General features: G+C 37.6%; 1 protein-coding gene across 10 annotated transcripts in view; it reads left to right on the top strand.

The window, feature by feature from the left end:
* Window positions 1–1,948: 1,948 nt before the first annotated feature.
* The window catches only part of CFAP54 (cilia and flagella associated protein 54), a 429,497-nt gene continuing 405,034 nt past the window's right edge, over window positions 1,949–26,411 (top strand). For all 10 annotated transcript variants that reach the window (XM_037846937.1, XM_037846939.1, XM_037846934.1 and 7 more), the window contains exons 1-4: window positions 1,949–2,306; window positions 8,472–8,577; window positions 11,023–11,166; window positions 14,586–14,757. In XM_037846937.1, the coding sequence (XP_037702865.1) occupies window positions 1,975–2,306; window positions 8,472–8,577; window positions 11,023–11,166; window positions 14,586–14,757 (754 nt within the window). In that variant the 5' untranslated portion in view covers window positions 1,949–1,974. The remainder of the gene's footprint in view (window positions 2,307–8,471; window positions 8,578–11,022; window positions 11,167–14,585; window positions 14,758–26,411) is intronic.

Here is a 26,411-nt window from a genome sequence, read left to right as displayed (position 1 = left end):
TTTAATTATTCAGACAAGCTTCCAAAAACTATTGAAAGGTAAGAATTACTAACTTCAGTATGTGCAAGGAGGAAAATGACTAAAATGAATGTTTCATAATTCAAGTATTTGAATTTAATTAGTTACATTGTCATCTACCAGTTGACTTTGAAATGTAAGTATCTGCCCTGTGAGAAAGGTTGTTTTTGAAAGCATCCAGATCAGGGGAAATCACTTTTCTGTTTTGTTTTTATTTTCTTTCTTCCTCTCTGACCATTTTCATTTAATTTTATCCTGCTGTTTCACTTTCATCAATATCATAGAAAGTACCCAACTGCAAATTATTCCAGCTTTTGATCTGAAGTGGACAAGTCTGCAATGTGAGAACAAAGGAAAAATGAGAAGAGAAAGAATTCACAGCACTGATTTTTTTAAAAGTCTTTTAATATTTTCTATACATGCCCCAAGGATGATTTATTTCCTTAAGTCTAAATTCTTTAATGTTTTTAAAATTTTTCATGGCTCACTTAGAGTCAAGATACAATCTTTGTTGATTAAAGGATGATTTCTACATCATGACGGAAGAATTGAACTCTCTCGGTGAGGTACCACAATAACTCATTGCTTGTCAGGAAAGTTCTCTGGCCATATTTCCCTGCCCTGATGAGTAAAATCACCATCATCTCCCTTCAGAGGATATTAGAGTACAGTACCCATGGTGTATTAGGCCAGTCTCAGAAATTAGCACAGGTCCACAGAGCCTGCAAGAAATTAGGTCAGATCTGAAAGAAATCAGATAATTGTCCACTAATTTTCTTAGTCTTAAATGGGAAATTGGTGTTGGGTTCACTGTCTTTATTTTTTAGTGTGATAGACCTGGTAGCAGTTTTCAGGGTTAAAGACCTATTTTTCTAAGCCATCAAATATTTCTGGTCCTCCTCTTAGATGATTTTTGGCATGACATAAGCTGAAAGGAAAACAGAGTCCCTATTAGTCAGAAACCCATACTTTCAGTTAACAAACACAACTCTTGTTGCTGCCCAGAATATGCATGGAAAGAACTTCCCTTGCTCTCAAGTATTTTCCCTGGAAGTGTGCTGTTTCCCCATCAGAAGCAAAGTTTCCTAAAATCCTTGTTTAATCTCTGTTTAAAACAGAAAAAATATTTTGAAAGTTAGCATTTCAAGCTGTTAGCATGCATTAATGTCCAATGGTTAAGGTTGAATAAAATGCTAATTAGTTTATAATTAGTCATAATTAGGATAAGACTGAAAGGCAACTGAATATATATAATGTAATCATAATTATTAGGCACAGACACCATTTCTATAGTTACAGACCTCAAGGTACAAACAAATGGAAAGGAATGGATCAGTTGCATGCACTAGATTCTTCAACTGCTTGTCAGATATTTTCCTCTTTCAATGGTATTAATAAGTGTCGTTAAGGGATCGATGTAGTCTATGCATTTTGAGCACAGACTTTGGAGTTGGAAGGCTTAGACTCCTAACCTTGGTCACATCACTGAACTTTCATAAGCTTTGTTTTCTTTTTCTTTTTCTTTTTTTTTTCTTTTTTTTGTGAATTGGAGATACTAATAGTATTCTAAGTAGTAAAGCTGTTTTGATGATTAAATGATATTATAGGCTTCAAATGCTTAGAACTATTTCTGGCACTTGTTAATGATGATTATTAAGCGGTCAAAACCGAAAAACCGTGTAGTCTGGATCTGTGATCTTAAATTTTTGGCTCTAATAATCACTGGGTCTCTGTTCAGAACCTTTTGTTTATTCTCATTTCATACATGGATGGCAGTGGGCTAGAAGGCAAATAATCTCAGGAGCTTCTTTTCTTTCTGGACCCGGGTCTTTCCTCCTCTGCCCGACAGGGGTCGCTGTGTTTCCGGGAAGGTGGGCGGGATGCCTGGTTGCCCAGAGACCGTCACTAGGCAACCGCGTGTACACACATTCCAGGCTCCGCGAGGGTCGCGTCAATATGGCCGCGCAGGGCGGCTTCTCCACCCCTCTTTCCAATGTGTCTCCGACGTCGGTGTCGCCGACAGGACTGCCGGTAACCCCGCCCTCGTCCCCTTCCTCGCGTTCGAAGTCTCCCCAGGAGTCGAAGGGGAGCTCCCCGAGCCTCCTGCCTCGCCGCTTGACCTGCCCCGAGGTCTCGTTGCCCCCAGCCGTGTTTTATGGGCCTCTGGACGCTAAAAACCCGCTCCTGGCCTCGTTCGAGAAGGAGATTCAGGAGTTGCTAGGCTTTTTGAAGAAAAAGAAGGCTTTAGCGACCCCGAAGGACAAGGTGCATGAATTCCACCGGCGTTGGTAAGCGGAGGCAGTGTGCTGGGGATGGCGTTGGCCGGAGAAGGGCGACTCTTGGGGTCAGAAAAGGAGATGCAGGCGGCGGCCCCAGCGCTGGGTCAGCGTTGTGGACGCCGCACGAGGCCCCAAGGCCCTGGAGATTTGAACCAAGTTTAAGAAGTGGAGGCGCGTCACTATTACAATCTTTAGTTCCTCGTAAATTTTATATCTTGGCTCCCTGCTCAGATCAAAATAAAAACACAAAAATGTTTCGTAACTCACCTTCGGTCTATTTCTGAGTGTCTCATAATCGCTGCTTTAAGCCAATAAATTTTTGGCTTACTCGGGTTGTTTCACAACTTTCCATGTTGCGGGTGCAATTTTGTATGTGAAGAACAAGGAATGACTTTGAGGTTGCTTAGAAAAGTTAGTTCTTGATGCCATGAAGTATGTCATCCTTGAACATGTGATTCGAGTTCCTTTTTATATTGTGATTTTTTTCCTTGATTTTTTGACTAATTTTGCACATTTATTTGCCTTTTTTTCTGGTTCTCTCACCATAATGTTATTACTCAAACTGCAGACTAATTGTTTTTAAGTTTCTTTACTGTTTATGTTACTTTCTTTCCCAAATGTATTGCAAAGTAAACAGTTAAAAAGTAAAGTGGCAAAGAATACCAGAATAATGAATAGCTTTAAATTATATTTTTCATTCATGCATTTGATCAGAAAAAAATTGTTTTAACTTATATTTATTATTCATTTATGCATTTAAAAGCCTTTGTTTAGCACTTACTATTTATCAGATACTGTGCTAGGAACTAGGAAAACATAAAGTTAAAAGATATAAAAATCCCTACCTCTATGGAGAGTATACTGTGTGAGTACGGATAGCTGCTGAACAAATAGGCAAGTAGATTATTTTACAAGGAAATTAATGCTGGAGAGAAAAATAGGGCTGGGAATAAGGATGAAGGATTTGGGATAGGTGTTGCAATTTGAAATCGGGATGCAGGGAAGATGGTTAGTAAAAGTGGCCTGCCTGTATTAGTTTCTTAGGGCTACTGTAACAAATTTCTGTATACAGAGTTCAATCTTCGGACTCCATCTTCTCCACCTACACTCCATCCTTTAGCTATTCTATTAGTTGTCATGATTTAAATACCATAAACATGCTGGCAAATCCAAAAGGAATATCTCCCCTTACATCCAGACCCAAATGTCTAACAGCTCAGTGTGGATATGTTCATCTCAGTAATAAAGTGTTTAAAACCAAATACTTGTCCTCCCTCCTGCCCAAAACTTACAATCCCATCCCAGGACCTTTACACTTGCCATTCTCCCTGTGTGGCATACTCTCTCTCTCTCTCTCTTTTTTTATGCAATTTTATTGAGATATAATTACATAACATACAATCATTCAACGTGTACAATCAGTTGTTCACAGTATCATCTTGTAGCTGTGCTTTCATCACCACAAATTTTGAACATTTCATTACTCCAAAAATAAAAATTAAAGTAAAAAAAGAACATCCAAAACATCCCATTCCCTTCCTCCCCGTTGTTCATTTACTTTTTAAATACAGTTTAATTGAGATGTATTCACACATCCTGCAGTCATCCACTGTGTACAGTTATTCACAGCACCATCATACAGCTGTGTGTTCAACACCAGAATAAATTTTTGAACCTTTTCCTTACTCCAAATTGAAAATAAAAGCAAAAAAAAAAACACAAAAAACCTAAATCTCTCCATCCCCTCCATCCCACCCTATTCTTCATCTAATTTTTGTCCCCATTTGTCCACTCATCTGTCCATACACTAGATAAAGGGAGTGCGAGCCTCAAGGTTTTCACAGTCACACAGTCTGTGCGGCATACTCTTTCCACAGAAATCCTCCCTGCTTGCTCCCATACTTTTCTTGTCTTTCTCAAAGGCCATGTCCTGGGTTGAATAGAGTCTCCACAATTCATGCCCACCGATAAACCTCCGAATATGACCTTATTTGGAATCAGTATCTTGGCAGATGTAATTAGTTAAGATGAGGTCATACTGGATTACAGTGGGCCCTAAATCCAATATGACTGGTGTCCTTATAAGAAGAGTGAAATTTGGCCACAGAGCCAGACACAGTTTGAAGAAAACCGTGTGACGATGTAGTCAGAGATTGGAATGATGTGCCTACAGGTCAAAAAATGCCAAAGATTACCTACAACCACCAGAAGCTAGGAAAGAAGTATGAAACAGATTCTTCCATAGGGGCTCCAGAGGGAGCATGGCTCTTGGTTTTAAAGCTCTAGCCTCTGGAACTGTAAGAGTAAATTTCCTGGAAACACAGCGGCCCCTGTAGGGCTGAGGAGGAAATACCCGGGCTCAGGAAGGAACGATGCTTCTGAGATTTTTTTGCCTTCTAGCCCACTGGCATCTCTGTGTGAAATGAGAATAGAGAGAAGATTCTAACCAAAAGTCAGCGAATATCAGAGTCAAAAATTTATGATCACAAATTCAGACTATACTCTTTCCATTTTGAGCCCTGGGAGACTCCAATGTTGACAAGTTGGGGAGCATAAGAAGAAATCAGTAGAGACCAAGAAGGTGTAGTCAACGAGGTAGGAAAACCAATAAGTGTGTGGTGTACTAGAAGCTAGGTAAGGAAAGTGTTTCCAGAAGGAAGACATGATCAACTGTGGTAAATCCTGCTGATGGGCCAAGAGGAGAACCAAGAATTGACAAAAGAGAGTATATTATATACCTAACTTGTATATATTTATATTTAAAAAGTTTCTGTGTTTGTGCCTGAGATAGCACACTTTCTTCCCATTTCTGCTAACTGGCAATTCTGGTCCAAGCATTTGCCCTGTGGCTACTTGTGTCTCAAATCTGTCCTGCATATGGCAGTCAGAGTGATCTTTATAAAAACATAAGTCTCTCACTCCCCTATCTAAAGTCCTTCAATTGCTTCCTATTGTTTTTAGAATAAAATTTAGACTCCTGATGGCCTCTAGGTTTGAGGATCTGGACCTGCCTGGTTCTCCAAACTCAGCTCATCCCTCAGTTCTCTCTCAGGCCTTTCCAGAGAAACGGATCCTACTGTTTCTCACCCCAGGGCTTTTATATTTGCTGTCTCATTTGTCTGAAATGCACTTCTCCCAGATTTTCAAATACCTGGCTCCTTCTCATCTTTCAGGTCTCAGCTCACTCCTTAGAGTGTCCTTCCTTATCTAATGTGCATCAATTTTTTTTTAAAGTTTTAAAACTTTTTATTTTAAGATGATTTCAAATATGCAGAAAAGTTGCAAAAAAATATATGTATATAAAAACTTGTTTTCTTGTGTATTGTCTCTCTCCCCCATTAGACTGTAAGTTCCCTGATGGCTTTGGATGACGTGTCTCTTTTTCATTGCTCTCTCTCCAACACCTAGCGTAGGGGTTGGGGCATGGTAAGCATTCAATAAATATTTGGTATTGAAAGAATTCAAGGACTGCTATCTTTGTATTCTCAGTAATTATGGATGGTATATATGGGAAAGTAGACTTGGGCCAATTTCTAAGTACAGTATCTGTCCCATCGTTAAACAGCCTCTAAGAGAACAGCAAACATTAAGGATTGACATGGACCTTAATCATCCATCTTCCCACACAATTTAGATATTTATTTATGTAACAAATCTTTTCATTGCCTACTATGTGCCAGACACTGTACTAGTCACTGGTTACATAGTGGTGACAAAATAGATATGGGACCTGTGATCAGGCAGCTTACAGGCTAGAGAGGGAGATGGGCTTTCAATAAGTCAAAAGTCCACACACAAATGCAGCAATGAATCAAACAAAAGTCCCTGTCCTCTTGGATCTTATATTCTAAAGGGAGAGATAGACAATTAACATAGTAAATAAGTATATTTTTTGGTAATCTAGAAAGTGATAAATGCTAGGAGAAAAGTAAAGAGGGGAAGGGGGGTTATGGAGTATAGGACAGGAGGTTGTTAGTACCCAATAAGACAGTCAGAGAGATGACACTTGAGCAGAACTTAAAGGAGAATACAGTGGTAACCTGCTTTAAAAATGAGTGGCCAGGGAGACGGCAAAAGAAGGATGCCTGGGAGTCAGCCGTGCAGAGAGAGAGAGAGGGAACAAGCGTGTGGGAAGATCTTTGACAGGAAAGAGCCAGGTACTTTGGAGTTGCAGACAGAAGCCCATTTAGCTGAAGCATGGTGAATGTGGGGGTGATGATACAAGATGAGATTAGAGGAGAAGATAGGGCTTTGGAAGGTTTGAGAGGCTATTTTGAAGACTTTGCATTTATTCCGAAGGCAGTGGGAGACCATTAGATGGTTTTTTGGCAAGGGATTGACCTTATGTGATTTTTGTTTTAAAATATTATTTTGATGATTGTGTTCAAATGGAGCAAGAATGGCAGTGGGAAGACCATTTAGGAGTCCAGGAGTTAGGAGTTACTTTTATAACATATTGACAGATGGTTATGTTTTTTTTAAATCAAAATTTGTGTCTTCTTATAACTGTAGGAACTTTCCATAAGTATAAAAATTCATAATATCTAAAATATAGATTTTGATCTTACCAACAATGTCATTAGAGTGCATCACATTTTTAAAAGTATATTTTTGTTATGAGCACCTAAGATTTAGATATTCTGCATATATAATTATGATTTGCTATTTTAGACCATTCTAAACCTCCAGCAGAAGCTGTAATTAGCAAGCCAAAGCACATTAACATTCTCTTCTTGGATGATGTACATTATATAGTTTATATTATGTTTTCCTTAGATGATCATTATGTAAGCCATTTCTAATGAATAGTCTTAACCTGTAGGTAGTGTTTGCTTAAAAAAAAACCCAAAAACCTCTCTTCTTTATTATGTAACCTTGATTAATTTAACAAAGCTGGTATTTTTCTTTTATGAGTAACAAACAGTCGTCGTTATCTCATTGGTAAGGTTTGGAAGAATTAACTATTTCATCTACATAATTTAGTTTTTTGTTTTGTTTTGTTTTGTTTTTGTTATATTATTCATCTACATAATTTAATAATTCTAGCAAGACTTGGTGAACTTCTTGGATTCATTGTATTTATTCTAATACTGTGTCATTTCATAAAGTGGCAAATAAAAGTGAAAGGATTAAAAACAACAAAACACCTCTCCCTTTTAAAACTTCAGTGGCCTGGGTTTGCTAAACTTTGGCATTGTTATTTACTTCTTAGTAGTTGTATATATTTTCCTACCCAAATAATTGATTCATCAGTCCAAGAAGGCAGAAATGCCCTGGTCCCCTCAGTGTCATTCAATATCATTTAATTACCCCAGTGAACTGACTTATGTCTGTTGAGGTTGTTTCTTTAATATCACAACATGTACATGGTAAGTACTAAAGAGCTATCTTCAGTCTTTAAGTTTAGATATTTGTCTTTATTTAGAAATTGATGAGATAGGATTTGATGACTGTTAGGGGAAACATGGATTATTCTTGAGAGGCATTTATAATTTCCTGAAGAGAGGAAAGGAGTAAAGGTTTACTGAATGAATGAATAAAATAAACAATGACCTGCTACCCTTTGAAACTTTGATTAGAATCCATTAGAATACTGTTTGACTTTTTGTTTTTTTTTTTACTTGATGGAGGGCAGCATAAACCTAACTGGATTGTCTGGATATTTGAGCCCTGGAACCCTTTTCAGAAAAGAATAAAATAAGAAACAAGGAAATTGTTTTCCTATTCAAAAATCATTCAACAAATATTTATTGAGTACCTACTTGTACCAGACATTCACTGCACTTGGGACTGGGGACATAGCAATGAATAATATGGTCGAGGTCCTTGCCCTCAGGGAGCTTACAATATAAAGAAGTGGGAAGCACAGTGATACAGTAGTTGAGAGGACAGGCACAGTGAGTTTTCGTTTCATCAACTATAAAATTGAGATATTGCTATTACCCATCAGGGGGTTGTTGTGAAAATTAAATGAAAAAAAACATGCATCTAAAATGCCTTGATTAGTGCTTGGTACATAAGAATCTGTTATTTTAATTATAATATTAATCATTAGACATTAATAATAAAGCTCATTAGAAATACTTAGCACAAGATATGAATTTTTAAGGATTGCGTACTAATTAATTGAGGTTTCCTGCTAACTTTGAAGATATCATTTTACGATTTTTACAGCGCCACTTCTTTGTTTAATATCTGGACCAAATATGCTCCCCGGCTGCCAGCTGACTATTACAATGAAAAGCTTCTGAAGGTTGGGGATAAACTTTGTCAAATGAAAGTAAGTACATGTGGAGTAAAAAGAGCCAAAATGAAGCTCATTTGACTAATTATTATTGTTATTATTTTTATTTTTTGGTTTGATAATGTTCCTATTCACGTTTTGAAAAATTTTTTTTTTTTGGCTTAGAAAAAATAAATGAATGAATAAAACTTCTAATGAGGCACAGTAACCAAAAAAGTATTTGCTTTTGAATTTTGTACTTGAGATGCTCCAGAGATGAGCGATTCCTGAACGGAAAGACAGCTGGCTGGGGCTGGGCACAAGTGCAGCCTGGGGTTAAAAGAGGGTGCGGTAGGCGCACAACAGGAAATGCTGAGTCACCTTGTTCCTACCTTATACAAAGGAGCCCAGACACCACTTCCTGTTGTTTTTCACATAGCTGGCCTTGCCCAGCGGACAAGCCTTGTGGCTCCTGGCCTTGCTGCTGTGCTGCTTAGTTCCCAGCGCCCTGTTTTGATGACTTTCAGCCTGCTCTGAATGTTTTACTGAATGTGCTCATAGCAGTCGTTCCATACATGTCTGTTTGTTGCTAACTATTGTATTCCAAACTGAGTCTGAGCCCCCTACTTTTAGTTCCACATCAATGCCTGGGTCTTTGTGAACTTGTGGACTTGGTTTGGTAAGACCACACCATGTCTGAGTTTTTTAGTTAATGATAATGTAGGTCTTACTCTTAGCTCTGGCATAAGCCCAGATTATTCAAGGGAAGTATGACTATTTGGCACTTCTAGGATCCTTGGACAAAGAATTATTTGATCCAATTGGGTTTTAGGCCAACATGGGCAGTACTTAGGGTTTTCTCAAGCTTTAATTTCTCAGCTTCAGTTTCCTCTTCCTTTTCTATTTTCTGAACTTTAAGCACTTGGGCCTGGGGGGGAAATTTACCAAATTGAAGATAAGATGTGGAGGAATTTTCATAATAAGGAACTAAGATCTATTTTCTGCTGCCAAATTAGAGAATTATCTTAGCCCATGTAATTAAACCATGGTTCTTAAAAAACTTGAAAATACAGGGTTGGAAAATTACAGGAAAAAAATCAGGTAAGATCCAACTTGTAAGCTGTATTCATGTGAAGTAGAATAACAGTTTGTCAAGAATCAGAAGAGAGAACCCTCTCCACCTTTATGCTTCTCCTCGATGTAATAAGCTGGTGATAAACAGGACAGTTTGAGGTTGTTTGTTGAGCAGTCGTGTGGAGGGAGGAGAAGGGAAGAAGCCTGTCAAAAGTTGATAAAGCAAGTAAATGATGGGTAATGCTAATGACTCAGAATGTTTCAGGTAGAAAGACCCTGAGGTGATATTCAAAAATTTACTTAAAAAGCACAAAGAAATGTTATATCTACTTTTCACTGATGGTAAAGTGGACCACTAAAGGTGTTTATCATCCTGAAAATGAACTCAAGTTGTAAATTTGGTTTCCAGAAACTCTTTATTTTTATTTTATTTAGTTATATTAAAGGTCATCCTTTTATTTTGAACTTGGATTTGAATTTGTTAGATGAATCAAGTGGAAACAGAAGAGATTCAGAATTAACAAGAGAACAAATAACAAACAAGTCAACAGAAATGTAAACAAAACAGCATTTGACTGTGGATGCTTCTTAAGGGGCTAGAGAACTAGACAGGCCATTCACACCCAGTGCAGTTGCTTTTCCTGGATACACAGTCAAGGGAGAGGAAGCTCAGGAAGGGTGGTGGACTGACTCACATTCAAGGGCACTGCTCACAACCACCGCCCTCAGACTCTCCAGGCCAACTGTATGTCCTGGGGATTACAGATGTGAGGCATCTGACTCCATAATGGGAACATGCATCTGAATTGCAACTAATGAGAACTCCATAGCTCGTTCTTCTTAGACTTGTTTGGCTACAGCTTCAGAAAGCGTTTACAGATGAGAGAGCCATGTCATCATCTGTTATTCCCTTCCTTTTCCGTTTTCCCTTTCCTTTTCTTTCCCTTTCTCTTTTCCTTTCCTTTCTTTCCCTTTTCTGTTCCCTCTCCTTCCTTCCCTTTCCTCCTCCTCCTCTTTTTTTTTTTTCCCTTGAAGTTTGGAGGTCTCAGAGAAGCAAGGCCAATAAGGCAGCTCACTTATCTCTCTGCCTGAGTAGATGAGTTACCGTGGTCTGGTGATGTTGCGTTTTGCTGCCTTGGATTTTGAGTATCTACATGTACCATCACTCATAGTGCATGGTGAATATTCTCATATTTGGGCTTGTGGTGGTCCCATCTCATAATAGACTCGTTGTGAGGAGAATCAAATGAAATTGCTTAGCCCAGGGTCTGTCACATAATACAAGCTTGGAAAACGGTGGTGGTAGCAGTAGTGATAGTAATAGTAATAACAAAGATAATTTGAAGAAGAATATGCCTATTATCTCTTCGTAATAATGATAAGCAGAATGACTTTTGAAACACTAAACAAGTCCCCTTTTTATTTCAGGAATACAAGTTGGCCCTTTTACAGTGCTATGGACGATATCTTCAGCAGTTCAGTTCCAACTTTGATGAGAATAAAACAGATGTGAATCAATTCAAAACTGTCTTTTTCCCAAAAGGCTTTGCAGACAAAACTGCTGCACTTACAGTAAGATGAAAAAAGCAGCTAAAATAGCTACAATTTAATATTAGCTATGCAATATCTTCTTTAGTTGACAGCTTCTAGATGTCTTTCATTTGCTGTGCATAACATCTAGCTGTGTGCTATAAGTTGCTTAGTAAATGCTTTCAGTGCTGGGTAAAAAAGCAAACTTATTTAACTTTGTAAAGATGCTTTGAAGATTGTAACTAAAATCCTTCATTCGTCCATCAAACCATTATTATTTTTATTATAACTAATATTTGAAAAGTGCTTTTAGTTTACAAAGTACTTTGGAAACATATATTTGATCCCCCTAATAACTTATGTGTTAGATATTATTATTCCTATTTTACAGAAGAGAAAAATGAGGCTCAGATGGCTCTTGAGATCAGACATAGATTTTTTGATATGAAAATTATGTGCTTTATTCTACTATACCTGTCATATTATGATAATTGCTACCATCGATTCTTTGAGCAGTTACCATGTGCTAGCTGCTGTTCTAAATGCATTATGTAAATCACTGCTCTCACTACAGTCTGAAGAGGTGCAGCCTCATTACAGTCACACTGCAGTCCAGGGAGGAAGTACCATTGTGCCTGTTATACAGATGAGGAAACTGAGACTTATTAGAGATGAAGAAACCAGTCCTGTTAGTGCAAGGGCTGGGGCCGGTAATTGAACCCTGATCAGGCTGCCTCTAAAACGTGTTCCCTAGACCATTATGCTATACTGTGTTATTTCAAGCTTGCTGTGTTATTTCAAGTTTCTAGGCTAGGCTACGTAGACCATGAGATCATGTGCTCTAAGAAAGATGAAGAGGCATTGGAAGTTTTGAACAGAAGAGTGGCATAATACGACTTTTTGTTTTAAAAGCTTATTCTGGCTGTTATGTAGAGCATATGCTATGGGGAGCAAGGGCAAAGAGATATAGTCAGAGAAAGAAAAGAAAAAAAAAAAGCCTTTTCAAGATTTCAGAAATAGCATGTGGTTAAATAATCAGAAAATCTGAAGGCATGCTTTGAGGAACACTGAACAGTTCAGTTTGGCTGTATGATAAATGCATGAATTAGAATACTGGGCAATACAGGTTGGAGCTATGTTGGGAAGAGTAATGAATGAAAAGCTAGGAGTTTGGACTTTTAAGACCCTTCTACCTCTCTAGTCCAGGCCACCATCATCTCTTTCTTGGACTATTACATTTTCCTACTTCCTCCTTGTCTTACTACCTTAGGGCCAGCACACTGGTGGATCCCTCTGTCCAGAAAACTTTTACCCTAGTTATCTGCATGGCTCATCCCTCAGTTCCTCAGGTTTCCCACATGCTCTGTCTCATTTTTCTTTATAGCGCTTATTATCACTCAACACATTTTTATTTCTTCATTTTTTATTATTTGCCTTCCATTCTAGAATGTGAGAAGAGGAGACTGCTATATCTCTAATGCCTAGAAGAGTGCCTGGTGTAGTAGATACTCAATAAACATTTATTGAATGAAATAAATGAAGTGATGTAATCAGAATTATTAATCCAGAAGCAGTACACAGAATAGATTAGAAGACTGGAGGCAGGAAGATAAGAGACAAGGAAGGCTATGTAAGACCGTGCTGGCAGAACTATTGTGTTGGGGTTGGAAAGAATTCACAACAACTATTGTGTTGGGGTTGGAAAGAATTCAGTTTTGGATGTGCTGAGTTTGAGGTGCTAGCAAGACGCTTGGACACTGTAGTTCTCACTAAATATGTGTTGAATGAATAAGTAAGAGAATGGATGGATTAAACATTTAGTCCAGTGGGAAACTGACAATGCAGAATTAGAGGCCTTGAGAAAAGTTTTGTTGGAGAAATAGATTTGGGAGTTAAATGCAAAGGGATCATTGAAGCAGTAATGAAGAAGGATTTGCTGTCAAAATATTAACATTAAAGTTTATTTGTAAGTTCTGTGCAAAGATACATAAAAAAACGTTATCTGATGATTCTTGTATGTAGTGCCAGAGGGAGGCACTATGGCACAGTTTGTAAGAGTTTGGTCTCTAGAACCAGCCTGCCTGGGTGTGGAGACCTGCTCTGCCACTTCCTAACTGTGTGATTTTGAGAAAGTTATGCAATTTCTTTGTACATCAGTTTCCTCATCTGTAAAATGTAACAGAAAGACCTACCTCATTGCATTGTTTTAGGATTAATGAGATAACAAAAGACTTAGAATAGTGTCTGAAATTAAAAAAAAATAGGTATCATTATCTGCTTCTAAAAGAGAGAACACTTTGAAAGATAATTATTCCTTGTGTGGATGCATCCAGCAAATATCTTCCTATGTGGTGGCTAGAGATAGTATACATGTATCCAAGCAGGAAACCCTACATGGTAGTGAAGCCCATTTGTACTATTAAAAGAGTGTCTACTCCAATGGATTTAATGGTAATCATGATTCTCTAGCCAAAATCTCTCTTCTGAAATCTACATCTTTCCAACAATACCTTAAACATCACATGCTCAAAATATCCCAAAGTGAACTCACCTTTCTTCCATAATTCACAGGAAATCACTGCAAACCTCTTCCTCTCCTTTATCTCCCACATGTGATTGGTCATTAAGTTCTGTTGACTCAAACAAGACTTAAATCTTTCCTTTCATGCTTCCTTTCAGGATACCATTTTAGGTCCCTGTTATCTCTGGATTACTTCAGAGGCCTTTGGTCTTTTCTAGCCTCCCTGCATGTACAGTTGATCTCCATCCCTTGCTTTTTGTCTTCCATACTTCTGTTAGAATTAATTTCTAAAGTGTAAATCAAATCATTTTATTCTAAGAAAATCTAATTCTGGTTGGATAAAGTCCATATTCCTTGGTTCTGACACTGGCTGCCCCATGACCTCATCTCTTCATTTTAAACCTTTCTCTCTAATCTTACAAAAAGACTTCTAATTCAGTGCCCGTGCCAGCCACTTTCAGCATCCCTAACATTCCATGTGCCTGGCATGCTTTTCCTGCTGTCAGAGTGGGGTGGTGTGGTGTGGTGTGGGGGGGCTCTGTCTTCCCCATCTTTGAGTCCCTATTGCCTAGCAATGTGGCAAATAGAGGTGCTCAAACATTTGCTGCATGAATCATGTAAATGGGAATAATTACATTTGAATTAATAAATAGGTTAAAATGCCACTGGGTAAGTTTATAAAAATGGATTTGATTCTTAATTCTAGTAAGAGGATTTGTGTACTTCATTTTAATTTTGTGTTTCTTTGACTAAGGAAAGCTAATCTTAACTAACTGCGTGTTTTGAAGAAAACTATCTTGCCATGTTATTTTTTACACTCATCTTTTAAATTAACAAAGCAGAATTGTTTCCATTTTATTTTTCTACATATTAAGAAATGTTTCCCTAAGTTGCATGAACTTTGTTCATATTCTTATTTATATCTTCCCATGTGTTTCAGTTTCATGCTCTGAGCGGCAAAAGTATTTGTAGCTACCATCTGGTCTGTAACAGTGACGTAAACCTGCAGAATAAAGAATCTGTGATCCAGTGTCTGCATATCTTGTCCTCCTTAAGACTTATCATGCAAGTGGCTCTGCCACAGGAGCACCTTTGCTGGATTATCTTCAATGGTATATAGCATTATATTTTATTTTCCATTGCGTCTTTCAGAAGGTTATTTAAATGTCAAGTTTGATAGTAACTTGATTACTTCATGATTTAAAATGTACTCATTTTGTAATAGGATGATTGTGTTTTTAATTTTTATTATACTTTAATTTTTCCTCATAAGAACAGGAATTTATAAAGCATTTTATAGGTTTTCAGTTGAATGAAGGGTCAGAGCCTGTGGGATAAGGAGCTTGTGCTGTATAAAAAGCAGGGGCCACAATTAATAAGTAAATAGAAATGTAGAAGGATCAAAGGGCCATTGCAAGTTAGACTGGTTCTAAACATCATTTGTTGGCTCTCTTCTCAAGCAGTTTGGCTGATGTCTTTGGCATTCTACAGATCAACCTTCTCCTCCTACTCAGGGTTGGGATGGCTTTCTTGAGGGAGAAGCTCTGAAAATATGCCATATCTCATAATATGATATCAATTTTAGCTATCAAAATTAGCATTTTCCCCTCTCCTTTAAAGTTACAACTAGTCACTTACTCTATTCTGGATAATATATTCTTTTTTTAATTAAAGAAGTAGGTTTACAGAAAAATTATGCTTAAAATACAGGGTTCCCATATATGACCCTATTTTTTTTTTTTATTAAATTCAGTTTTATTGAAATACATTCACACACCATACAATCATCCATGATATACAATCCACTGTCCACAGTATGATAACATAGTTATGCGTTCATCACCACAATCTATCTCTGAACATTTCCCTTACATCAGAAAGAACCAGAACAAGAATAAAAAATAAAAGTGAAAAAAAACACCCAAATCATCCCCCCATCCCACCCCATTTGTCCTTTAGTTTTTATCCCCATTCCTCCACTCATCCATACACTAGATAAAGGGGGTGTGATCCACAAGGTCTTCACAATCACACTGTCACCCCTTGTAATCTACATTATTATATAATTGTCTTCAGGAGTCCAGACTGCTGGGTTGGAGTTTGGTAGTTTCAGGTATTTACTTCTAGCTATTCCAATACATTAAAGCCTAAGAGGTGTTATCTATATAGTGCATAAGAATGTCCACCAGAGTGACCTCTCGACTCCATTTGGAATCTCTCAGCCACTGAAACTATTTTGTCTCATTTTGCATCCCCCTTTTGGTCAAGAAGATACTCTCAGTCCCATGATGCCGGGTCCACATTCATCCCTGGGAGTCATACTCTGTGTTGCCAGGGAGATTTACACCCCTGGGAGTCGGGTTCCACGTAGGGGGGGAGGGCAGCGAGTTCACCTGTCGAGATGGCTCAGTTAGAGAGAGAGAGGGCCACATCTGAGCAACAAAGAGGCACTCAGGGGGAGACTCTTAGGCACCATTACATACAACTTTAGACTCTCCTTTGTGGTATTGAGCTTCATAAGGGTAAGTCCCATGCTCGAGAGCTCAGCACATCAAACCACCAGTCCCAATGTTTGTGACAACATACGCTAGGGGATCAGCATCTCAAAGTTTAGAGATAGGCCTTACAATTCAGGGATAGAGTTAACTGCTGTAAGAGATTACAATCTAGGGACTATTACAATTATTGTGTCCACGTTAGGCTATGTTCTAAGATTCAATTTTGAGTTTACACATTGTAGTTAGTCCATATTGGTGAGGCATCATCCCTCTCACCATGTTTTCTCCAACACTTTTACTCCTATATATATATTTTCCTACAATTTTATAGAGTTATATTCCCATACCATACATTTATCCACAGTGTACAATCAGTTGTTCATGGTATCATCATAAAGTTGTACATTTATCACCACAATCAGCATTTGAACATACTGATTACTACAAGAAAAATTGTTTTTTTTTTTTTTTTTTTTTTAGCAATAAGAAAAAATGATAAAAAGAAAAATAACGTCATACAATACAATATACTACTAAGGACAGCAAATAACACCACTACCAAGAATCCCATATTACTCCCCTATATCCCCTTCTCATATACATTTAGCATTGGCGTATTGCCTTTGTTACATTTAATGGAGGTATATTACAATGTTACTGTTGACCATAGACTCCAGTTTGCTTTGATTATATTTTTTCCTGAATACCATCCCTTTTTCAAATGTCTACATGGTTGACATTCATTTGCTTTCCCACATGCAAAAACCTTTTTATATTTGTATATTTAGTAACAGTCATTGGCCACTCCAGTTTTTGCCACGTTATACAGTCCCAGTCTTTATCATCTATCTTTACCTCTGGTGTCATACATTCTCCTATCCCACCTCTTTCAGCTTTACTCACAGACATCTTTGTTCAGTGTACTTACAATACCGTGCTACCATCACACAGTATTAGGCTATCTATTTCTGGATCTATGCAATCAATCCTAAACATTCTGTAGTCCTTCAGCATCAAATGGCTGATCTCTGCCCTCTTTCTATCTCCTGGTCGCCTGTGTTGTCAGCTTTTAACTCCCCAAGTTTGTTCATTAATGTCTGTTCATATTAGTGAGACCATACAGAATCTGTCCTTTTGTTTCTGGCTAACTTCACTCAACATAATGTCCTCAAGGTTCATCCACATTATTACATGATCCATGTCTTTGTTCTGTCTTACAGCTGCATAATATTCCATCATGTGTATATACCACAGTTTGTTTATCCACTCGTCCTTTGATGGACATTTGGGCTGTTTCCATCTCTTGGCAATTGTGAATAATGCTGCAATAAACATTGGTTTACAAATGTCTGTTTGTGTCTTAAGTTTCAGTTCCTCTGAGTATATACCCAGCAATGGAATAGCTGGGTCATATGGCAAATCTATATTTAGCTTCCTGAGGAACCTCCATACTGTCTTCCAGAGTGGTTGCACCATTCTACATTCCCACCAACAATGAATAAGTGTGCCTCTTTCTCCACATCCTCTCCAGCACTTGTCATTTTCTGTTTTTTGGATAATGGCCATTCTGGTAGGTGTGAGATGATATCTCATTGTGGTTTTGATTTGCATTTCCTTAATAGCCAGTGAAGTTGAGCATTTTTTCATATGCTTTTGAGTCATTTGTATTTCCTCTTCAGAAAAATGTCTGTTCATGTCTTTTGCCCATTTTTTAATTGGATTGTTTGTCTTTCTGTTATTGAGATGCAGGATTCCTTTATATATTCGGGATATTAAACCCTTATCTGATATGTGGTTTCCAAATATCATCTCCCATTGTGTAGGTTGCCTTTTGACTTTTCTGACAAAGTCCTTTGATGTACAAAAGTGTTTAATTTTGAGGAGATCCCATTTGTCTATTTGTTCTTTGGTTGCTCGTGCCTTGGGTGTGAGGTCTAAGAAACCACCTCCTTTCACAAGATCTTTAAGATATTGCCCTACATTTTCTTCTAAGAGTTTTATGGTCTTGGTGCTAATGTTTAGGTCTTTGATCCACTTTGAGTTAATTTTGGTATAAGGTGTGAGATGGACATCCTCTTTCATTCTTTTGGAAATGGATATCCAGTTCTCCAAACACCATTTATTGAACAGGCTGCTCTTTCCCAGTTGCTTCGGCTTCACTGCCTTATCAAAGATCAGTTGTCCATAGATGTGAGGGTCTACTTCTGAACACTCAATTCGATTCCATTGATCAGTATATCTGTCCTTATGCCAGTACCATGCTGTTTTGAGCACTGTAGCTTTGTAATATGCTTCAAAGTCAGGTAGTGTGAGACCTCCCACTTCACTCCTCTTTCTCAAGACATTTTTGGCTATTCGGGGCACCTTACCCTTCCAAATAAATTTAGTTATTGGTTTTTCTATTTCTGTAAAGTAAGTTGTTGGGATTTGAATTGGTATTGCATTGAATCTGTAAATCAGTTTAGGTAAAATTGCCATCTTAACTATGTTTAGTCTTCCAATCCATGAACATGGTATGTTCTTCCATTTTTTCAGGTCTTGTTCAATTTCTTTTAGCAGTTTCTTATAGTTTTCTATGTAAAGGTCTTTTGTGTCCTTGGTTAAGTTTATTCCTAAATACTTGATTCTTTTGGTTGCTGTTGTAAATGGGATTTTTTTCTTGATTTCCTCCTCTTGTTGCACATTACTTGTGTATAGGAACACTACAGATTTTTGCATGTTGATCTTGTAGCCTGCTACTTTGCTGTATTCATTGACTAGTTCTAGTAGCTTTGCTGTAGATTTTTCTGGATTTCCTACATATAGAATCATGTCATCTGCAAATAGTGAAAGTTTTACTTCTTCCTCTCCAATTTGGATGCCTTTTATTTCTTTTTCTTGCCTAATTGCTCTAGCTAGAACTTCCAGCACAATGTTGAATAGCAATGGTGATAGTGGGCATCCCTGTCTTATTCCTGATCTTAGAGGAAAAGCTTTCAGTCTCTCCCCATTGAGTGTGATGTTAGCTGTGGGTTTTTCATATATTGCCTTTATCATATTGAAAAAGTTCCCTTCTATTCCTATCCTTTGAAGTGTTTTCATCAGGAAAGGATGTTGAATTTTGTCAAATGCCTTTTCTGCATCAATCGAGATGATCATGTGGTTCTTCTGCTTTGATTTATTGATGTGGTGTATTACATTAATTGATTTTCTTGTGTTGAACCAGCCTTGCATACCTGGAATAAATCCCACCTGGTTGTGGTGTATAATTCTTTTAATGTGTTGCTGGATTCGATTTGCGAGTATTTTGTTGAGGATTTTTGTGTCTATATTCATTAAAGAAATTGGTCTATAATTTTCATTTTTTGTAGTATCTTTGCCTGGTTTTGGTATTAGGGTGATGTTGGCTTCATAGAAAGAGTTAGGTAGCTTTCCCTCTTCTTCAATTTTTTTGAAGAGTTTGAGCAGGATTGGTACTAATTCGTTCTTGAATGCTTGGTAGAATTCACATGTGAAACCATCTGGTCCAGGGCTTTTCCTTTTTGGGAGCTTTTTGATGACTGACTCAATCTCTTTACTTGTGATTGGTTTGTTGAGGTCATCTATTTCTTCTTAAGTTAATGTTGGTTGTTTATGCTTTTCTAGGAAGTTGTCCATTTCATCTAAGTTGTCTAGTTTATTAGTATATAGTTGCTCATAGTATCTTCTCATTATCTCCTTAATTTCTGCAGTGTCGGTAGTTATATTTCCTTTCCCATTTCTGATTGCATTTATTTGCATCTGCTCTCTCTTTTTTTTTGTTAGCCTAGCCAGTGGTCCATCGATTTTATTGATTTTCTCAAAGAACCAACTTCTGGTTTTGTTGATTCTCTCTATTGTTTTCCTTTTCTCAATTGCATTTATTTCTGCTCTAATCTTTGTTATTTCTTCCCTTCTGCTTGCTTTGGGGTTAGTTTGCTGTTCTTTCTCTAATTCCTCCAGGTGAGCAGTTAACTCTTCAATTTTTGCTCTCTCTTCTCTTTTAATATAGGCATTTAGGGCAATAAATTTCCCTCTCAGCACCGCCTTTGCTGCATCCCATAAGTTTTGATAAGTTGTGTTTTCATTGTCATTTGCCTTGAGGTATTTACTAATTTCTCTTGTAATTTCTTCCTTTACCCACTGGTTTTCTAAGAGGATGTTGTTTAGCCTCCATATGTTTGTGAATTTTATGACCTTCTGCCTTTTATTTATTGCCAACTTCATTCCATTGTGGTCTGAGAAAGTGTTTTGTATAATATCAATATTTTTAAATTTGTTGAGACTTGCTTTGTGACCCAACATGTGGTCTATCCTAGAGAATGTTCCATGAGCACTTGAGAAAAAAGTGTATCCTGCTGTTGTTGGATGTAGTGTTCTATAAATGTCTGTCAAGTCTAGTTCATTTATCATACAATTCAACATCTCTGTTTCTTTAGTGATCCTCTGTCTAGATGTTCTATCCATTGATGAGAGTGGTGTATTGAAGTCTCCAACTATTATTGTAGAGGTATCTATTTCTCCTTTCAGTGATCGCAGTGTTTGCCTCATGAATTTTGGGGCATTCTGGTTTGGTGCATAAATATTTATGACTGTTATGTTTTCTTGATGAATTGACCCTTTTATTAATATATAGTGTCCTTCTTTGTCTCTTTTAATTGTTTCGCTTTTGAAGTCTAACTTGTCTGATATTAATATAGCTACTCCCGCTTTTTTCTGGTTGTTGTTTGCATGAAATATCTTTTTCCACCCTTTCACTTTCAGTCTATGTTTGTCCTTGTGTCTAAAGTGAGTTTCTTGTAGACAGCGTATAGATGGGTCCTGTTTTTTAATCCATTCTGCCAGTCTGTGTCTTTTTATTGGGGAGTTTAATCCATTTACATTTAGTGTTATTACTGTAAGGGCAGTAATTTCTATTACCATTTTGTTTTTTGGAATTTATATGTCATATCTTATTTTTTCCTCTCCTTTTACCTTTCCTGATAATCTTCATTTCTGCACTCTTCTGCAACTCTCTCTCTCCTGTCTTTTCCTATCAGCCTGTAGCACTCCCTTTAGTATTTCTTGTAGTGCCGGTCTCTTATTCACAAACTCTCTCAGTGTCTGTTTGTCTGAAAATATTTTAATCTCTCCCTCATTTTTGAAGAAAAGTTTTGCTGGATAGAGAATTCTTGGTTGGCAGTTTTTCTCTTTCAGTATCTTAAATATATCATGCCACTGTCTTCTTGCCTCCATGGTTTCTGCAGAGAAATCTGTACATAGTCTTATTGACTTTCCCTTGTATGTGATGGATTGCTTTTCTCTTGCTGCTTTCAGAATCCTCTCTTTGTCTTTGACATTGGACAATCTGACCAGTAAGTGTCTTGGAGTAGGTCTATTGGGATCTATTCTATTTGGGGTACGTTGTACTTCTTGAATCTCTAATTTTCTGTCTTTTATAAGAGTTGGGAAATTTTCAGTGAATATGTCTTCTATTACTCTTTCTGCCCCTTTTCCCCTCTCTTCTCCTTCTGGGATACCCATAACATGTATATTTGTGCGTTTCATGTTGTCACTCAGCTCCCTAAGACCGTGCTCATATTTTTCCATTTTTTTCACCATCTGTTCTTTTGTGTGTATGAATTCAAATGACCTGTCTTCCAGTTCACTGGTCCTTTCTTCTGCCTGTTCAAATCTACTGTTGTGTCCCTCCATTGTGTTTTTCATCTCCTCCATTGTGGCCTTCATTCCCATGAGTTCTGCCATTTGTTTTTTTAAGTTTATGAATTCTTCTTTATGGTCAGCCAGTGTCTTCTTTATATCCTTCAGCTCTTTTGCTATATCTTCCTTCATTTCATCAAATTTATTTAGCATTAGTTGCCTCCACTCCTGTGTCTCAGCTGAGCTATTAGTTTGTTCCTTTGGCTGGTCCGTGTTTTCGTGTTTCCTGGTATGGCTTGTTATCTTAAGTTGTCTAGGCATCTGATTCTCTTGATTAGTTTATTTTGGAGCTTGTTTTCTGTCTTTTACCTAGTGGTTTTCTTGTTGGTTGGCTTTGTTTTCTGGCCTCTGTTATTCAGTTCAACTTATTCTAGACCTCTAACTTAGGTTCTATTTAGTTGATCAGAATTTTTCCCCTCTTCTTTTTTCTGTTTCTTGCTCTGCCTCTATGTAACCTTTTTGTGAGTGGGTCTCCTCAGATATGGTCGACCCTGGTCAGATTTTCCCAGTCTAGTGAGGCCCAGGTCTCATTGGGAGGGTATGGAGTTTTCCTGAGAATGAGACCCTCCTATGAGGCCTTTAGAATTGGTGCTTTTCCTCTCCTGTCCAGCAGGTGGTGCTGGCCAGCCCGCAGCTCCCCCACCAGTGTAAGGACGTATGGAGCCTTTAGTTCTCCTGGTGACTCTGATCCTGTCAGGGGCGTGGTTGACTGAAGCTGGAATCTGAATTCCAGCCCCTGGGGTCTGAATTCCCAGAAGGAGGACTGCCAGTTGAGCTGGGCCTCCCTCCACTCTCCCAATCCTCAAACCTCCAGTTGTCTCTCAGGGGCACTATTCCCTTCTCTTCTCTTCTCTTTGGGGTCTCTCCAGGTAGATTCCTTGGTCAGCCTGAGTTGCCAATTAAAGACGGGGGTGGAGGCCTTCAGTAGTGAATACGGAATTCAAAGACACTGTGGGTACTCTGTCTCCCCTCAAGCCCAGCCTAGTCCCTCAGCCTGGGCTTTCCGATAGAAAATAACCACATATATTACTTTTAGATTTAAATTAAAAAAAAAAAAAAGTAGAAAAGAAGTCAAGAAAAAGAAAAAAGGAAAAAAAAAAAAAAAGAGTCTCTTTTAAATGTCTTTCCCCAGCCTGGAAGTTTTGTCAGTGTCAGAATAGAGCATTTAAAGATATGCTTTGGGCTATAGTCTGATAATTACTCTCCAACCGCTTCAGTTCCACCCTTGCTGGGGGCTATTGAAATGCAAAAAGATAAGGGATCCCTGAGAAGCCAGAAGGGACAAAATGTAAGGGGAAAAAAAATGGCTTTTTTGGAGTCTGGGAATGGGTGCCCACTTTTACGTTCCCCCACTTCTTGGAGCCCAGCCCTTCTTTAGCACCCCAGCTCCCAAAGTTAGTTAATTAATTTGTTAATTAATTCTGCAGTTGAGGCTGGGTTGAGCCTCCCTTCTTTCCCTCAGCAGATTGCTGTTTTTTGGTTTTTTTTTCCCCCCTTTCAGGGAGCCGGCAGCAAGACAGTCTGTGAGGTCTGGGTGGGGAGGGGCGCCAGACCCCTGGTCCGGGGAACTTACAATGTTTGCTGTGATCTCAGCTTTTCCTCCAGTTCCAAACTTGGGTCCAATGTGTGACTAGTTCCTGGAGACCCTGAAAACACTGTTTCATATAGTTCTTGGGTAATTGCCAGCTGCTCTAGGGGAGAGACGAATTTCTGCTCCTCACCACTCCGCCATCTTGCCCTGCCTCCCTATGACCCTATTATTAACACCTTTTATTAATATGGTATATTTATTACAATTGATGAAAGCACATTTTTTATAATTGTACTATTAACTATAGTCCATGGTTTTACTGTTGGACTTAGGGTTCACTGTGTTGTACAGTTCCATGGACTTTAAAAAAATTTTTTTTTCTAGTAACATATATATACAACCTAATATTTCCCCTTTTTGCCACCTTCAAATATATAATTCAGTGCTGTTAATTACGTTCACAATGTGTTATCACTACCACCATCCATTACTGAAACTTTTCCATTGTCCCCAAAAGAAACTGTATATTTTAAGCTTTAACTACCTGTTCCCTACACCTACTCCATCCCCTGGTAACCTATATTCTAGATTCTGACTCTGTGAGTTTGCTTATTCAAATTATTTCATATCAGTGAGATCACACAATATTTGTCCTTTTGTGTCTGGCTTATTTCACTCAAATATGATGTCTTCAAGATTCATCCATGTTATTCCATGTATCAAAACTTCATTCCTTTTTAAGGCTGAATAATATTCCATTGTATGTATATAACAAATTTTAGTTACTTATTCAATGGTTGATGGACACTTGGATTGCTTTCATCTTTTGGCAATTGTGAATAATACTGCTATGAATATTAGTGTGCAAATATCTGTTTGAGTCCCTGCTTTCATTTCTTTTGGGTATATACCTAGAAGTGGGATTGCTGGGTCATATGGTAATTTTATACTTAAATTTCTGAGGAATTGTTAAACTGTCTTTCACAGTGGCTACACCATTTTACTTTCCCACCAATAATGAACAAGTGTTCATTTTCTCCATCTCCTCTCCAACATTTGTTATTTTCCATTTTTAAACAGCAGCCTTCTAGTGGGTGTGAAATGGTATGTCACTGTGGTTTTGATTTGCATTATCCTAATGACTATGATGCTGAGCATTTTTCATGTGCTTTTTGGTCATTTGTATATCTTCTTTGGAGAAATGTCTATTTAAGTCTTTTGCCCATTTTTTAATCGGTTGTTTTTGTTGTTGATTTTAAGGATTTCTTTATATATTCTTCATATATTTATTAAATATGGGGTTTCTAAATATTTTGTCCAATTATGTAAGTTGTTTTAGTTTCATGATAAAGTCCTTTGATGCACAAAAGTTTTTAATTTTGATGCGGTCCCATTTACCTATTTTTTCTTTAGTTGCTTGTGCTTTGGGTAGAAAGTCTAAGAAACCATTGCCTAACACAAGGTCCTGAAGATGTTTCCCTATGTTTTCTTCTAGGAGTTTGATAGTTCTAGTGCTTATATGGAGAGAACTTTGATCCATGTTGAATTGACTTTTGTATATGGTATGAGGTAGGGGTCCACCTTCATTGTTTTGCATATGGAGATCCTGTTTTCCCAGCTCTGTTTGTTGAAGAGACTGTTCTTTCCCAATCGAGCGATCTGTGCCCCATTGACTAAAATAAGTTGCCCGTAAATGTTAGGGTTGATTTCTGAGCTCTCAATTCTATTCCATTGGCCTATGTATCTGTCCTTGTGCCAGTACCATGCTATTTTGATTACTGTGGCTTTGTAATAAGTTTTAATCAGGAAGTGTGAGTCTTCCAACTTCGTTTTTCTTTTTCAAGATGACTGTGGCTATTCTGGACCTCTTACCCTTCCAAATAAATTTGATAATTGACTTTTGCATTTCTGCAAAGATGTTGGAGTTTTTATTGGGATTGCATTGAATCTGTAAGTTGCTTTGGATAGAATTAACATCTTAATGTATTTGGCCTTTCAATCCATGAACACAGAATGTCCTTCCATTTATTTAGGTCTTCTTTGATTTCTTTTAGCAATTTTTGTAGTTTTTGTATACAAGTCCATTACATCCTTGGGTAGATTTTTTTTCCTAGATATTCAAGTCTTTTAGTTGCTGTTGTAAATGGAATTTTTTCTTTGATTTCTTTTTCTGGTTGTTCATTACTAATGTATAGAAATACTGCTGATTTTTGGGTGTTGATCTTGTACTCCACCATTTGCTGAATTCATTTATTAGCTCTGGAAGCTTTGTTGTGGATTTTTCAGGATTTTCTGTATGTAGGATCATGTCATCTGCATCTTCCTTTCCAATTTGGATGCCTTTTCATTCTTTTATCTTGCCTAATTGCTCTGGCTAGAACTTCCAGTACAATGTGGTTTTTTTTTTTTCATTTATGCCGTTTATCATGTTGAGGAATTTTCCCTCTATTTCTAGTTTTATGAGTGTTTTTCTCAAGAAGATATGCTGGATTTTGTCAAATGACTTTTCTACATCAATTGAGATGACATTATTTTCCCCCCTTCATTCAGTTAATGTGGTTTGATACATTAATTGATGTTCTTATGTTGAACTACCCTTGCATCCCTGGGATAAATCCCACTTGATCATGATGTGTAATTCTTTTAAAGTGCTGTTGGATTCTGATTGCTAGTATTTTGTTGAGGATTTTTGCATCTATATTCATAAGAGATATTTTTCATTAATTTTCTTTCCTTGTGATATCTTTACTTGCTTGTTATGAGGATGATATTGGCCTCAGAGAATGAATTAGGGAGTGTTCCTTCTTCAATTTTTTGGAAGAGTTTGAGCAAGATTGGTGTTAATTCTTCCAGGAATGTTTTTGGAAATTCCCCTATGAAGCTATCTGGTCCTGAGCTTTACTTTGTTGAGAGATGATACATTGTATGATTTCAGTATTTTTTAATTTATTGAGTCTTGTTTTGTGACCTAAGATATGGTCTATCCTGAAGAATGATCCATATGCACTAGGGAATAATGTGTATTCTGCTGCTGTTGGGT

The sequence above is a fragment of the Choloepus didactylus genome, chromosome 8 (genome assembly GCF_015220235.1).
Source record: "Choloepus didactylus isolate mChoDid1 chromosome 8, mChoDid1.pri, whole genome shotgun sequence".
NCBI lineage: Eukaryota > Metazoa > Chordata > Mammalia > Pilosa > Megalonychidae > Choloepus > Choloepus didactylus.
Note: the sequence above shows the minus strand (reverse complement) of the source record. Positions and strands in the feature narration are given on the sequence as shown.